General features: G+C 43.9%; 1 protein-coding gene across 1 annotated transcript; it reads right to left on the bottom strand.

Annotated features, from left to right (window-relative positions):
• Window positions 1-1,536: 1,536 nt before the first annotated feature.
• On the bottom strand, window positions 1,537-8,322 carry LOC125536013 (C2 domain-containing protein At1g53590-like). The gene is made up of 12 exons (XM_048699095.1): window positions 7,736-8,322; window positions 5,146-5,220; window positions 4,863-5,006; window positions 4,641-4,736; window positions 4,424-4,555; window positions 3,944-4,096; window positions 3,807-3,848; window positions 3,564-3,618; window positions 3,372-3,464; window positions 3,087-3,270; window positions 2,843-2,969; window positions 1,537-2,632 (listed from the first exon to the last, which is right to left on the bottom strand). Exons 1-12 carry the CDS (start codon window positions 7,859-7,861, stop codon window positions 1,784-1,786), a joined length of 2,076 nt encoding a protein of 691 aa, XP_048555052.1. The 5' UTR covers window positions 7,862-8,322; the 3' UTR covers window positions 1,537-1,783.
• Between the last annotated feature and the right edge of the window lie 6,232 nt (window positions 8,323-14,554).

Below are 14,554 nucleotides of genomic sequence, written 5' to 3'. Positions count from 1 at the left end.
GCTACCGAATGTTAAGCGTGCAACCCTGTGGGTTCGAGAATCATGTAGCGGTTGAACCACGATGCCCATATCGCGGGACCTGAATGCCCATATTGATTCCTACATATTCCACGAAGATCTTTATCGGTTGAACCACGATGTCAAGGATTTAGTTAATCCCGTACGCAGTTCCCTTTGTCCATCGGTATGTTATTTGCCCGAGATTCGATCGTAGGTATCTCCACACCTAGTTCAATCTTGTTACTGGGAAGTCTCTTTACTCGTTCCGTGATACAAGATCTCGTGGCTAACTCCTTAATCACATTGCTTGCAAGCTCATTGTGATGTTGTATTATCGAGTGGGCCCTGAGATACCTCTCCGTCATACGGAGTGACAAAATCTCAGCCTTGATCCAAGTGGGCCCTGTTTCTCTAGAACGAGCGGAGCGGCCGACACGTCGCTCCCCTACCGAAGCTGGCTTGGTCTTATCGATGACACCTGGAAAAATTTCATGCACGCTGCCCACGTGGACCAGCGTATAGAATGACATCCTTTCTAGCAACAAAAACAAGAAGAATGCTTCAAAATGCTTTTGAAACATCCTGTTATTTATTTTTAGCCTTTAGCCTAGAGCACTAAATGTTTTTCATCACGAAAATTTGCACGCTGATAAAGACTCAAAAAATGTTTTTCAGAAAAAACAGAATTTTTGAATTTTTTGTTGTTTCTTTCTATTTTATGCACCCGGGAGTGAGAAACATTTCTCTCTGAGGTGCCGGCCAAAAACCATATACGTACATTCTTCTCATATTCTTTTAGCATCAGTACAGACATAAGCATTCATATACACGTGCATACACTCATCCCTATAAACGCACACACGCACATCCTACCCTTATGAGCACCTCCGAAAGACTGAGCCGGCATATTATCTTGAGATTTTACGAAGTCACCGTAGGCGCCTCGTAATTGACAGAAATGTCTCCTCCCACTGGCCCCCTTTAGTTTGTAAGAATGTCATAGGATTTATATAGGATAAAATTTGCATAAAAAAAATTCCTTTGAGGCTCTTTGGTTTATAGGAAATGGATTCCTATTCCTATATAGGATAGGAATCAATCCTTCACATTTTGGAGGAAAAAAAACATTAGCTAAAATTCAATAAAAAAATTTCTATCCTATGCATCAAATGATATCTTTTTTTTTATAGGAATTGAGATGCATGTCATCTCACTTCCTATGATTTTTCTATTCTTACAACATTTATTTCCTATAAACCAAAAGAGGCCTGAAAGCGTATCACCAGAATTCCTGAAATAAATTCAGGATAAATGCGAGCATCAGGATTTGAACCCTGATATGTTGGAAATACCACTGTCCACCTAACCATCTCAACTTCTTACAACATTTCTATCCTATAAACCAAAAAGGCCTGAAAGCGTATCACCGGAATTCATGAAATAAATTCAGGAACATTTCTATCCTATAAACCAAAAAGGCCTGAAAGCGTATCACCAGAATTCATGAAATAAATTCAGGATAAATGCGAGCGTCAAGATTTGAACCCTGATGTGTTGAGAATACCACTGTCCACCTAACCATCTCAACTAGAGGTTGGTTCGCTACATTCCTCTCATGTGCCAACCAAAAACATCCTTTAGTAATGCAGGTGGTATACGATTAATATTTACGGACACACTTCGTCTAACACAACAAAAGGATGCTACTTTGTCCATTCTACAGCGCAGTTTGGTTCATGTAACTACCTACAAACGTCAACCTCTATGTACTACTACCCAGATTCTACAGCGCTTTGTCCTTGCCGTCAGCCAAGGACTCCGCAGCATCACCCACAGCGCCCCTGCGTGCAGGAAAAGAATCAACTCTCGTCACATCGAGATCGCCTTCCTCCTCGTTTCTCCATTCGTCTTCCTTGCCCTTGTCAAGGCCCTTCCTGCTGAGCATGCTCTTCAGGTTATGAGCGGCTTTCCCTGCATGTTTCACCATATGCGCCGCCTTCTTCCTCAGCTGTCCCTTTGTCGGGCTCTCGTCCCCGGCCCTCTCGGGGCTGGAGTGCGCGTCATCTGACCTCCGCTCCATGCTGCTGCTCCCCGCGTCTTCGTCGACGACATACGTTACCGACACCCTGCTTTCTCCGACAGGCCGTATGTTGGGGTGCGGCGTTTCGCACGGAGAGGTTTCTTCGTCATCGCTCACGTTCTTGGAGTTCTTGTTGTGGCGCATAGCTCCAGCCAGTTTCACCAAACCCTTCTTCACCTTGCGAAGGTGGCGATGCGATTTGTTGCCGCTGGCTGGTTCTTCGGTGCTGGAGTTGCTTGTCTGAGATTCTGACACCGATGACCTGGGGCTATCGCTGCAGCCATCGTTTTCCCGTAGTATTTGGGAGTCCTGGCACCGCGCTCGCCCCTTCCGAGGTTCCCAGGTAGCAGCGACATCGCTGCCTGGCCGGTGTACCCAGACTCCAGCCTTTTCCAGTCCTTTGATGTCCACAGGTTCATATTCATCAGTCATATTCCGGTATCCTGCAGAAGATGCACTCTCGGTGTTGGTCTTCGAAGAAAAACTAGACCCTGGTGTGCCAGCTTTCCCCTCCTTGGGTGTTCCACACAGTTCATCTTCGTCACTAGGTACCTGCAAGCATGATAGAGCATGTGTGAATGACTAGCTCGCATTAAAAATCTAAAATTTGACCTGTTCGTGTTCTGAGCTTAAAAGTCTAGTAAAGTGAACAACCCAGCGGAGCTGTGAGCATTTCAGCCTGCTCTAGCTAGCCAGCTGGTTGACGCCCAGTTCTCCCATCCAGAACAAACAAATAATCCAAAATCTCAAATCTGTTCTCACCTTTCCATTTTCATCTTCAAGTACCGTGACAGCTATATGAACCCTCCCTGTCTTTATATGCTTTAGTGGAATCCACATATCGTGTCTTTGTCCTCCTCTCAGTTTATTGATACTGATTGAACAATTGCTGCATGAAAATCGTCATCAAGAAATAAGAATGCCAAGTATACGCAAAGCATGTAATCAATCGTACAATAATTTGAATGATTGCAAGAGATGTTATGGCTTTGTTGAAGAGACTAACCCAAGTGGGTCATCAAAGATATGGTCCTTGTCTCGAACTTGAAGAGAAAGAAGATTGGATGATTCCCATGAAGTAATTGGTATCTTGAACTGCTCCAGCCATTTGGGGTTGAGAGTTTTCTTATGGATCTTTGTCTGGAAACGGTATGGTCCAAGCTGGCCTTTCACATACGGGTCCGATAAACCTGCGCATCAGTTCAATGAGCATTTCACCGAGAATCGTCTAAATATGTAGTCACATTTTCCTGAAAGAAATGCTGAGTCAATCTTGGTGTCGAGAACATACCATTTGGATCAGAAGGTTTCATATCAGCCCCCTCCATGATCTCTACCTTGGCATGCGCAATAGGTGGCTTCTCATCAACAGTAAACCAATTATCTAAAACATAATAATAGATGCAAATCAATTCCAGACAGCAGAATAAATTAGTCAGATCAAGAACAAGTTGAAGCACAACAATTAGTTCATGTCATTTACCTGTAGATTCCGACTCTGAGGCAAACTTCTCCATATCAATAACTAGCATGTTAGGCTGTAAAAGAAATTTTACAGAACATTGTTTATCGTGTATACAAAAAGAGACCAAGAAACTACTCAATAAATTCATACGAATGCCCACCTGTTCTGTGGCATTCTGTTCTACACATTGCTAGTATATACAGAAAAATAAAGTTAAAAAATACATGCTTGTTTGAAAATGCATGACTTCTGTAATCTAACCTCAACAAGGGTCTGTCCAAAGGCAACATCCAACATTCTGTCCTGAAAAGTTGAATACATCAAGGGAAATCAGTACCCTCAATGAAATGTAATGACAATTAAATAAAGTAAAAAAGCACATCGAAAGGAGGACTTACAAGCCATCCAGAAATTCCTGGAAGTTCAGTCACGTCAAGCCCATGACTAAATAGCGGCTTCACTGTCATCTGGAAGTATGGAGGCTCAACAAAGCACACTCGTACACGCCCAATAAAGGGCCACTGTTGAAGAAACCTCACACCAACAAGGACCTATACACAAATTCAGACATGCCTGGTGAGCACAATGCAACCTAAAGTATTAAAAGCCCTATCTTATTGAAGCCGAGGAAACTATATTGAGTGTCCCTTATTCTAGTGGATTGAATCATCCCATTTACATTTTGCGGGGACATCATTTTTTCTTGTCCACGCATTTAGTCTAGACCCAACCTTATGAGATGTTTAATCACAACAATTTTTCCTTAAGATTAAGAGTTCAAAGGATATTAAAAGAATGGACTTCACCCTCCCACTTGAACAATAGTGCGCCTACTTAGCCTAAAGCATGTAGGTCATAAATCTCAGTTAGTTGCCTACCTTGCCTTCAATATGCATGCCAGTTATATGCATGTTTGCTGTAATACCAAACCCTAATCTCTTCCTTAGTTGTACAGCCATCCTTGCATCCATATCATCTGCAGCAAGGAAGTTCATTCCTAGCTCCAGAACCTGGAACATCGTATGTTAATTTTTATAGATTTATGCAGTGAGTACCAGAGCAGACATCTATATGAAAGGTATCGCGTTAACACACCAGATGGTCATCATCAGTTGATTGACTGACGACCCTGATATCTGTAAACATCGGCGGATTCCGACCCAAGTAAAGGCTTTGGATCTCAGCTTTCCTCTGCACATATAATAAGTATGTCATGGACAACCAAGAATACTCCTAAGACAGCCAGTAGCTTGTTCTCCTAAGAGGCACGTGAAAAAATAAGCAAACTGAAAGTGTGTGTGTAAAATCCAAGCTTACTGCGGTCCATGGTTTGAACTTGCTTATGAACCAGGGGAATATGGGCAAAAGGAACTGCTGGGATGCAACCCTTTCCATGCAAACTGGCCACATCTTCTCAACAGCATAATTTAGCCACCGCACTGTCTCTGCATCAGAGAGGAGCTGTTCCAGAAATAAAGTGAGCTGAAGCTAGTGAAAGGGGGCTCGTGATCAACATGAGAACCGAAAGACTTGATAAAAAAATTACACCTAAGAAGTGCATACAGGGAAGATATCACTGCATGAAGGTACAGTAGCCTACCCTTCTTTGGTTGGCACTTTTCTTTTCCTCAAACTGTAATCGCTTCTTCAGTCTCATCGTGTACCGTGCATTTACCTGATTTGGAACATATCAGAAGCCATGGATGCTATGAAGGAAATAAAAGGAAGATCAACAAATGAAAAAATGGGATATATATAGCGTTACACTATACCATGTGATCAAATTCATATGAAATTCTTTCTGTTCATACTACAGATGTGTAGTATGGCATTATTTTCCAATTTTGTTTATGAAGAAGGAGACCCATTTTTCTGACTAAGTATAGTTTTTTTGGGGTGAAAATGACAAGAACATAAAATGGAATGATTGTGGAAAGTAATAGAACAAATCGTTATACATTTTGTGATCATTCAATTTTGTAGGACAACAACTCAACAGGACAAGGGGGCACTTGGTTCAATGCGACACATTGTCACTTCTTCAGTGTGGACAGCCACAAGTTTTGGGTTCCAAAATCTGTCATACAAGTTCCGGAATGTCGGGATAGAATACACAATATGTGAAGGAAGTGTGGAAGAGGCAAAACTTTGGCAGGAACAAAACCGTAGCCTAGGAAAGCCAAACTTGATTAACTTGAGCGTCGCATTGTGTGCCCCGAAAAAAGCAACACACTCCAAAACAGTATATCTTACCCTTGGAAATCTAACCTATGAAATTAGTATTATTATTAGATGGTAAGCGCAGCTGTAATATGCATCTTACCTAAGAGAAACTCGACTCATGTTAGTGAAGAGAATGGTTCAACTGTTTCAAACATACACGCATCTCAAGCAAAACCTACTTATAAAAATGCTCCAATGCATCAAACAAAATATAATTAAGGTGGAAACAGCGCAATAGGATACCTGCATAACATTTGCACAGCACAAATACAGATGGTGACTAATTCTAGTAACTAATGCAGTCGTCTACTGAATATGAAGTTTCATGGGACTGGACAATGATACTATTTGAGTTGACATGTAGACAGCATGAATGTTCTGCTTCTATGGAACTTTTGATGAAAAGGCTAAGTCACACAACCATTCAAGAAACAAATAACCAAATCCACATGAAGTAGTCATATCCTGAATGAGGAAATACAGTTACAGACAATAAAAAAAAGTCTTTATCCCAGTAAAATATAGATGGAAGATTGACCAGTAATCATGTAAACCACTCCATATGTACGGAGTGTCCACTAAGATGTGTTCATTAGTCACTGCAAGCCAGTGTAATGGCTCTGAACATTTAAGTATACAAGAGACGTGTCTGCGCCACCAGCTAATTAACTGCTATGTGCTCTGCTGCTCATGGTTCTATCTTTTTTGCCAATTTTTTGACGCAAGATATTGTTCAAGTTACTTGAAGAGTAATAAAATTCTGCTTGTATAGCATAAATTTTAAAAGTTGAGATACTAGATTTTAACCAAATAAAAACAAAAATAAATTGCTTTGATTAAGGCTTGCCTTTGTGCATGTGCTTACCGCTGCACCATCTCTGTCTTCAGTTAAGACATGTGTTATCACCCCTTGCATCATGGACCATGTTGGCATCCACCAGTGGCAGAATGCAAATATGGTCCAATGATCAATGCCCTTACAGTCAGTCATATCTGGCATTCCATTATTTATTTTTGGGAGGATTTCTTCTCCAAGAGTTGGTGCTGTGATCACATCCAAAATGTGCTAAAAAAGCTGTGCATAGGCAATAAAGTGTCCCTTGTGGAGAGCTCATATACTATATTGTGAGGAATGTCCACATCCCAAAAAAGCATTATGTATTATCTACAAGTCCCTCAACGGCTCCACCATCTCTATGACCTCACTCTTCCTAAGCAAGGCTTCTTGCTTAAGCTAACAAAAAAGCCAAGAGGAAGGCAACTTTTCCTTGGCTTGTAACCCAGTCGGCCACACAAACCCCATTCAATGCACAATGTTTAGTTTTCCAACAGTAAGTAAAAGAGCTGACAGCTTCGAAAAAGGAAGTAAAACGACTTGAGCACGGTCTCAGAAAAATATCCGAACATGGGCCTTAATGTTCCTACTATGGCAGTCGCCCCTTGATGGTTTTATTTTTGAGGTCTGATAGTTTTTTTTCTTTTCTGAATGACCATCACATCAAGTACTCTTATAAGCAAATGAGAAATTTCAACGGATCAGGCTTCCCGATTCCACGCACCAAACTGAAGGCTCCATGTCATGATAGCAACTTGGCATCAAGACGAACACTCAGTCAAATGTGAAGTTACAACAGCACAGCGATGGAGCAGAGGAAATTATTAGCAGCCGGGCAGCAGACAATTTGTTTAAAATTACTACCGCAGAACCAAACTCGCTTCGGCCACAGATTCGCAGCCAGGACGGGTTGGAGCCCCATCTGGAGCCCCCAGGAACAAGCAGATTACCATACGTAGCACAAAATCAATTCGACATTCGGGAACTAAGGGAGGAGTGGATTAAGCCAACAGGGATCATGGCGCCCACCTCGTATGGAACCAAATCAATGCAACGGAAGAGCGGGGAAGCGGTCAGGAAGGAGGAGGGGTAGGTAGGTGCGGTGCGGCGTGGCAGGGAAAGAGTAACTCACCGCGAAGATGTAGACGAGGGCGAGGAGGAAGAGCGCCGGGTGCGCCCACCCGGCGTTCCCGGCGGCCCAGAGCGCGGCCAGCACCAGCGCGACGTGGTGCACCACCGTCACCTCTGTTATGTCCATGGAGGCCTCCGCCGGCGAGCGCGCGGAATGGAAGAAACGCGCGCGCGCGTGCTCCGCAGGGGAGGGAACAGGGGCCGGTGCGGTGGGGTGGGGGCGAGGAGGCAGAAGGTGGGGAGGGACGGGGGCTAAAATAAATGAACCCGAGGAAGACGACGCGGCAGCCGAAGCCTCTGCTGTCGCCTCTGGCGCAGTGGATGTGCCGCCAGGCGGACACCGGCCGCTCTCGGGAGGCGGCGGCGTAGGAACGTGGCGGGCGGTGGCGGCCAGGCGAGGTCACGTGGCGCGGGCGCGGGAGCTGCGGTGGGGCTCGGCGGGCCCCCCGTGAGTCCGTGACCCGCTCTGGTTTGCTTGCTTGCTTCCGGGATCTGATCTGATGGGATCGGACGGAGTTTTGGTTTCCCGTCTCCGTTTCCCTCCCCGGCTAAGCATCTGACGGGTTGGGAATGCGTTATTTGCTGATGTAGCGGCGCGTGTTTGTGGGGGGAGTCGTTGGGTCCAAATTGCCGGTTGGTGACGAATTTCAACGCGCGTAGCATGGGAGGAAACTGTCGTCGACCATCGGGCCGCACCGAGTAGCAGCACTAGCAGGCGTCGGTTGAACAGAGCAGTAGTAAAAGATGTTGTGCTTGGACGACTTTTTTCGTCTACTACAAAACTAAACTCGGTTCCTAATTGCGATAAGCAAAAGGAGCCGCCAACGTGTGCAGTAGGACACTACTACGACCACGACCACAAATTAAAAAAAGAGGCACGGGTGCGGGTAGGTCCTCTGGCATTTTGATCCAAGTGGATCGGGCAACAATTTGACTGAGAGGTATGGGTCCTAAAGAAAGTAGAAGAAGCTCTCTGATCATCCTCGACATCGAGAGCAGGGTTGCACGTTATGCGTGGGAAACTTTTTGTGTTGCGCCACTGGTGAGTACTCCTACTGCTAACATGCACTTTTATGCCGTATTTAGCCTGTGCTACTGATTTGCCAGGGTGCCTACTGCCTACTTTTCACGGTGTTATTCTCTGTTGCTTCCTTCATGTCAAAGCGTTTTCTTTCTATGAGAGGAATGTCAGTGCACTTTGATTGTGAAAATATAACAAAACTACCGAAAAAATAAAAGGAATGATACAAGTTAGGACACTCATGGACGCAAAAAATGTAAACGAAATCCAGAGGTGTTCCGTAAAAGCTGAGCAACATTGGGTTTTTTTACGGCGTGGAACTTTTGAGAAATCTCTGTAGGGCACGTCTTTTTGAAAAGAAATGTTCATTGTGCGGTTCTACCTTTCTTCATGTGATTGATTTGTTGTGAATTGTGTTTTTCTTATTAAAAGAAGACGCACACTTCAGCATGCTGGTTAATTGGGACAACCTGCTTCACAGACAATTGATCATGTCTACGCCCATATACTATGGCGTAGGCTCATAGCTCATCTAGATGTGTTCATGTTCGTCTCCTTCAGGGGAGCCACGTAGGAGTGGTTGGATGTGATTTAGCAATAGAGCTTTTAATGTTCTTCAATTTATTAGTGCAATGGCCCATGTGGAAGTAGCATGGATGCAAGCGGGGCGGGATAGCAGACAATTCCATGGTATAAATGTAGTTTTAATTTTGAGCAAGTGATGAGCAAATCTCTACTCCTAATGAAGCAGTTGATGAATAGTCTCCACGATTTATTTTCGCCGAGTCTTTTTCGTCTCTCCTCCCACCACCCCCTCCCATCCTGATCCATCAGTTTATTTTTCTCTCCACTCTTTATTACAGCCAAAACTTTCCTAACATATAACAAATCACGGATCTAACTTCATTAAATTATGCAAATCAATTGATTCCTTTTATTGGTTCAATTTGTCTTAGGAAACAAATAACAGATTTTCAGGAAACAAATAATATATTTTAATCCAACTTTCCTAACTTATCTAAATCAATTGATTTCTCTCATTAGTGAAATTTGTTGTAGGAAACAAATAACAGACACGTCACAAACTTTCCTCCCAATAAATAGTTTCTTAATATTTGGAAACTTTCCTAATCAGACACGTCACAAACGGGCAGGTACTGATATCACGTTACCAAACAATAAAACCCTATTTGCATAGAAATCAGTTCAAAATCCTAACTTTCCTAATTTTTACGTTTCCTTGATAACAACCAATATTTCCTATGTTTTTCACCTATAGAAGGAAATCACCCCTCCATCGATATTAGCATTTTTTTGGAATGAGATCTCCAGGTTATGTTTTTTTGCGATTCTTTCCAATTGTGACCTCTCCTTCCGCTCCGGCTCCTTCTCGTATAAACACCTCCACCACAGCCAGCTGACGTCACCCCAGACCTCCTGCCTCTCCACACCTTCTCCTCGTACTCCATCGACAATCCCTCCGCCATGTTTGTCCACGGCAGTGTCGAGGACATGGCGCAGCAGCGTACCAGCGGTAGAGCAGCGCATAGCAGCAGGAAGCAGCACGCAGCAGGCGAGGCAAGCGGCCGGCGTGGCTGAGGGGGCGGCCGGCAGAAGATGTGAAGGAAATATGCCCTAGAGGCAATAATAATGTTATTATTTTATTTCCTTATATCATGATAAATGTTTATTATTCATGCTAGAATTGTATTATCCGGAAACATAATACTTGTGTGAATACATAGACAAACTAAACGTCACTAGTATGCCTCTACTTGACTAGCTCATTAATCAAAGATGGTTATGTTTCCTAACCATAGACATGTGTTGTCATTTGATTAACGGGATCACATTATTAGGAGAATGATGTGATTGACATGACCCATTCCATTAGATTAGCACTCGATCGTTTAGTATGTTGCTATTGCTTTCTTCATGACTTATACATGTTCCTATGACTATGAGATTATGCAACTCCCGTTTGCCGGAGGAACACTTTGTGTGCTGCCAAATGTCACAACTTAACTGGGTGATTATAAAGGAGCTCTACAGGTGTCTCCAAAGGTAAATGTTGGGTTGGCGTATTTTGAGATTAGGATTTGTCACTCCGATTGTCGGAGAGGTATCTCTGGGCCCTCTCGGTAATACACATCACATAAGCCTTGCAAGCATTGCAACTAATGAGTTAGTTGCGAGATGATGTATTATGAAACGAGTAAAGAGACTTGCGGTAACGAGATTGAACTAGGTATTGAGATACCGACGATCGAATCTCGGGCAAGTAACATACCGATGACAAAGGGAACAACGTATGTTGTTATGCGGTCTGACCGATAAAGATCTTCGTAGAATATGTGGGAGCCAATATGAGCATCCAGGTTCCGCTATTGGTTATTGACCGGAGACATGTCTCGGTCATGTCTACATTGTTCTCGAACCCATAGGGTCCGCACGCTTAAGGTTTCGATGACAGTTATATTATGAGTTTATGAGTTTTGATGTACCGAAGTTAGTTCGGAGTCCCGGATGAGATCACGGACATAACAAGGGGTCTCGAAATGGTCGAGACATAAAGATTGATATATTGGACGACTATATTCGGACACCGGAAGTGTTCCGGGTGATTTCGGAGAAAACCGAAGAGCCGGAGGGTTACCGGAACCCTACCGGGAGAAGTAATGGGCCATATGGGCCTTAGTGGAGAGAGAGAAGGGCGCCAGGGTGGGCCGCGCGCCTCCTCCCCCCCTTAGTCCGAATTGGACTAGGAGAGGGGGGTGCCCCCCTTTCCTTCTCCCTCCCCACCTCTTTCCCCCTCCTAGTAGGAGTCCTACTCCTACTAGGAGGAGGACTCCTCATGGCGCGCCTATAGGGGCCGGCCGGCCTCCTCCCCTTGCTCCTTTATATATGGGGGCAGGGGGCACCCCTAGACACACAAGTTGATCCACGTGATCGTTTTCTTAACCGTGTGCGGAGCCCCCTTCCACCATACTCCTCGATAATATTGTAACGGTGCTTAGGCGAAGCCCTGCGACGGTAGAACATCAAGATCGTCACCACGCTGTCGTGCTGACAGAACTCTTCTCCGACGCTTTGCTGGATCGGAGTCCGGGGATCATCATCGAGCTGAACGTGTGCTAAAACTCGGAGGTGTCGTAGTTTCGGTGCTTGATCGGTCGGGCCGTGAAGACGTACGACTACATCAACCGCGTTGTGCTAACGCTTCCGCTGTCGGTCTACAAGGGTACGTAGATCACACTCTCCCCTCGTTGCTATGCATCACCATGATCTTGCGTGTGCGTAGGAAATTTTTTGAAATTACTACGTTCCCCAACAGTGGCATCCGAGCCTAAGTTTTATGTGTTGATGTTATATGCACGAGTAGAACACAAGTGAGTTGTGGGCGATATAAGTCATACTGCTTACCAGCATGTCATACTTTGGTTCGGCGGTATTGTTGGACGAAGCGGCCCGGACCGACATTACGCGTACGCTTACGCGAGACCGGTTCTCCCAACGTGCTTTGCACAAAGGTGGCTAGCGGGTGTCAGTTTTTCTTTAGTTGAACCGAGTGTGGCTACGCCCGGTCCTTGCAAAGGTTAAAACAGCACCAACGTGACAAACTATCGTTGTGGTTTTGATGCGTAGGTAAGATTGGTTCTTGCTTAAGCCCGTAGCAGCCACGTAAAACTTGCAACAACAAAGTAGAGGACGTCTAACTTGTTTTTGCAGGGCATGTTGTGATGTGATATGGTCAAGACATGATGCTAAATTTTATTGTATGAGATGATCATGTTTTGTAACCGAGTTATCGGCAACTGGCAGGAGCCATATGGTTGTCGCTTTATTGTATGCAATGCAACTTAGCTGTAATGCTTTACTTTATCACTAAACGGTAGCGATAGTCGTGGAAGCATAAGATTGGCAAGATGATAACGATGCTACGATGGTGATCAAGGTGTCACGCCGGTGATGATGGTGATCATGACGGTACTTCGGAGATGGAGATCACAAGTACAAGAAGATGATGGCCATATCATATCACTTATATTGATTGCATGTGATGTTTATCTTTTATGCATCTTATCTTGCTTTGATTGACGGTAGCATTATAAGATGATCTCTCACTAATTATCAAGAAGTGTTCTCCCTGAGTATGCACCGTTGCGAAAGTTCTTCGTGCTGAGACACCACGTGATGATCAGGTGTGATAGGCTCTACATTCAAATACAACGGGTGCAAAACAGTTGCACACGCGGAATACTCAGGTTATACTTGACGAGCCAAGCATATACAGATATGGCCTCGGAACACGGAGACCGAAAGGTCGAGCGTGAATCATATAGTAGATATGATCAACATAGTGATGTTCACCAATGAAACTACTCCATCTCACGTGATGATCGGACATGGTTTAGTTGATTTGGATCACGTAATCACTTAGAGGATTAGAGGGATGTCTATCTAAGTGGGAGTTCTTTAATAATATGATTATTTGAACCTAAATTTATCATGAACTTAGTACCTGATAGTATCTTGCTTGTTTATGTTTGATTGTAGATAGATGGCCCGTGCTGTTGTTCCGTTGAATTTTAATGCGTTCCTTGAGAAAGCAAAGTTGAAAGATGATGGTAGCAATTACACGGACTGGGTCAGTAACTTGAGGATTATCCTCATTGCTGCATAGAAGAATTACGTCCTGGAAGCACCGCTGGGTGCCAGGCCTGCTGCTGGAGCAACACCAGATGTTATGAACGTCTGGCAGAGCAAAGCTGATGACTACTCGATAGTTCAGTGTGCCATGCTTTACGGCTTAGAATCGGGACTTCAACGATGTTTTGAACGTCATGGAGCATATGAGATGTTCCAGGAGTTGAAGTTAATATTTCAAGCAAATGCCCGGATTGAGAGATATGAAGTCTCCAATAAGTTCTATAGCTGCAAGATGGAGGAGAATAGTTCTGTCAGTGAGCATATACTCAAAATGTCTGGGTATAATAATCAATTAATTCAATTTGGAGTTAATCTTCCAGATGATTGCGTCATTGACAGAATTCTCCAATCACTGCCACCAAGCTACAAGAGCTTCGTGATGAACTATAATATGCAAGGGATGAATAAGACTATTCCCGAGCTCTTCGCATTGCTGAAAGCTGCGGAGGTAGAAATCAAGAAGGAGCATCAAGTGTTGATGGTCAACAAGACCACTAGTTTCAAGAAAAAGGGCAAAGGAAAGAAGAAGGGGAACTTAAAAAAGAACAGCAAGCAACTTGCTACTCAAGAGAAGAAATCCAAATCTGGACCTAAGCCTGAAACTGAGTGCTTCTACTGCAAGCAGACTGGTCACTGGAAGCGGAACTGCCCTAAGTATTTGGCGGATAAGAAGGATGGCAAGGTGAACAAAGGTATATGTGATATACATGTTATTGATGTGTACCTTACTAATGCTCGCAGTAGCACCTGGGTATTTGATACTGGTTCTGTTGCTAATATTTGCAACTCGAAACTGGGACTACGGATTAAGCGAAGATTGGCTAAGGACGAGGTGACGATGCGCGTGGGAAATGGTTCCAAAGTCGATGTGATCGCAGTCGGCACGCTACCTCTACATCTACCTTCGGGATTAGTATTAGACCTAAATAATTGTTATTTGGTGCCAGCATTAAGCATGAACATTATATCTGGATCTTGTTTGATGCGAAACGGTTATTCATTTAAATCAGAAAATAATGGTTGTTCTATTTATATGAGTAATATCTTTTATGGTCATGCACCCTTAAAGAGTGGTCTATTCTTATTGAA

The sequence above is a fragment of the Triticum urartu genome, chromosome 2, assembly GCF_003073215.2.
Source record: "Triticum urartu cultivar G1812 chromosome 2, Tu2.1, whole genome shotgun sequence".
Lineage (NCBI taxonomy): Eukaryota > Viridiplantae > Streptophyta > Magnoliopsida > Poales > Poaceae > Triticum > Triticum urartu.
Note: the sequence above shows the minus strand (reverse complement) of the source record. Positions and strands in the feature narration are given on the sequence as shown.

Bases quoted from the DNA above. Each gene is read 5' to 3' on its own strand.
- LOC125536013 (XM_048699095.1), bottom strand. From the start codon at position 7,861: ATGGACATAACAGAGGTGACGGTGGTGCACCACGTCGCGCTGGTGCTG. The intron at 4,737-4,862 runs GTAAGCTTGGAT...TTATATGTGCAG, and splicing joins AGTTCAAACCATGGACCGCA to AGGAAAGCTGAGATCCAAAG. The intron at 3,619-3,806 runs GTTAGATTACAG...TTTCTTTTACAG, and splicing joins TTGGACAGACCCTTGTTGAG to CCTAACATGCTAGTTATTGA.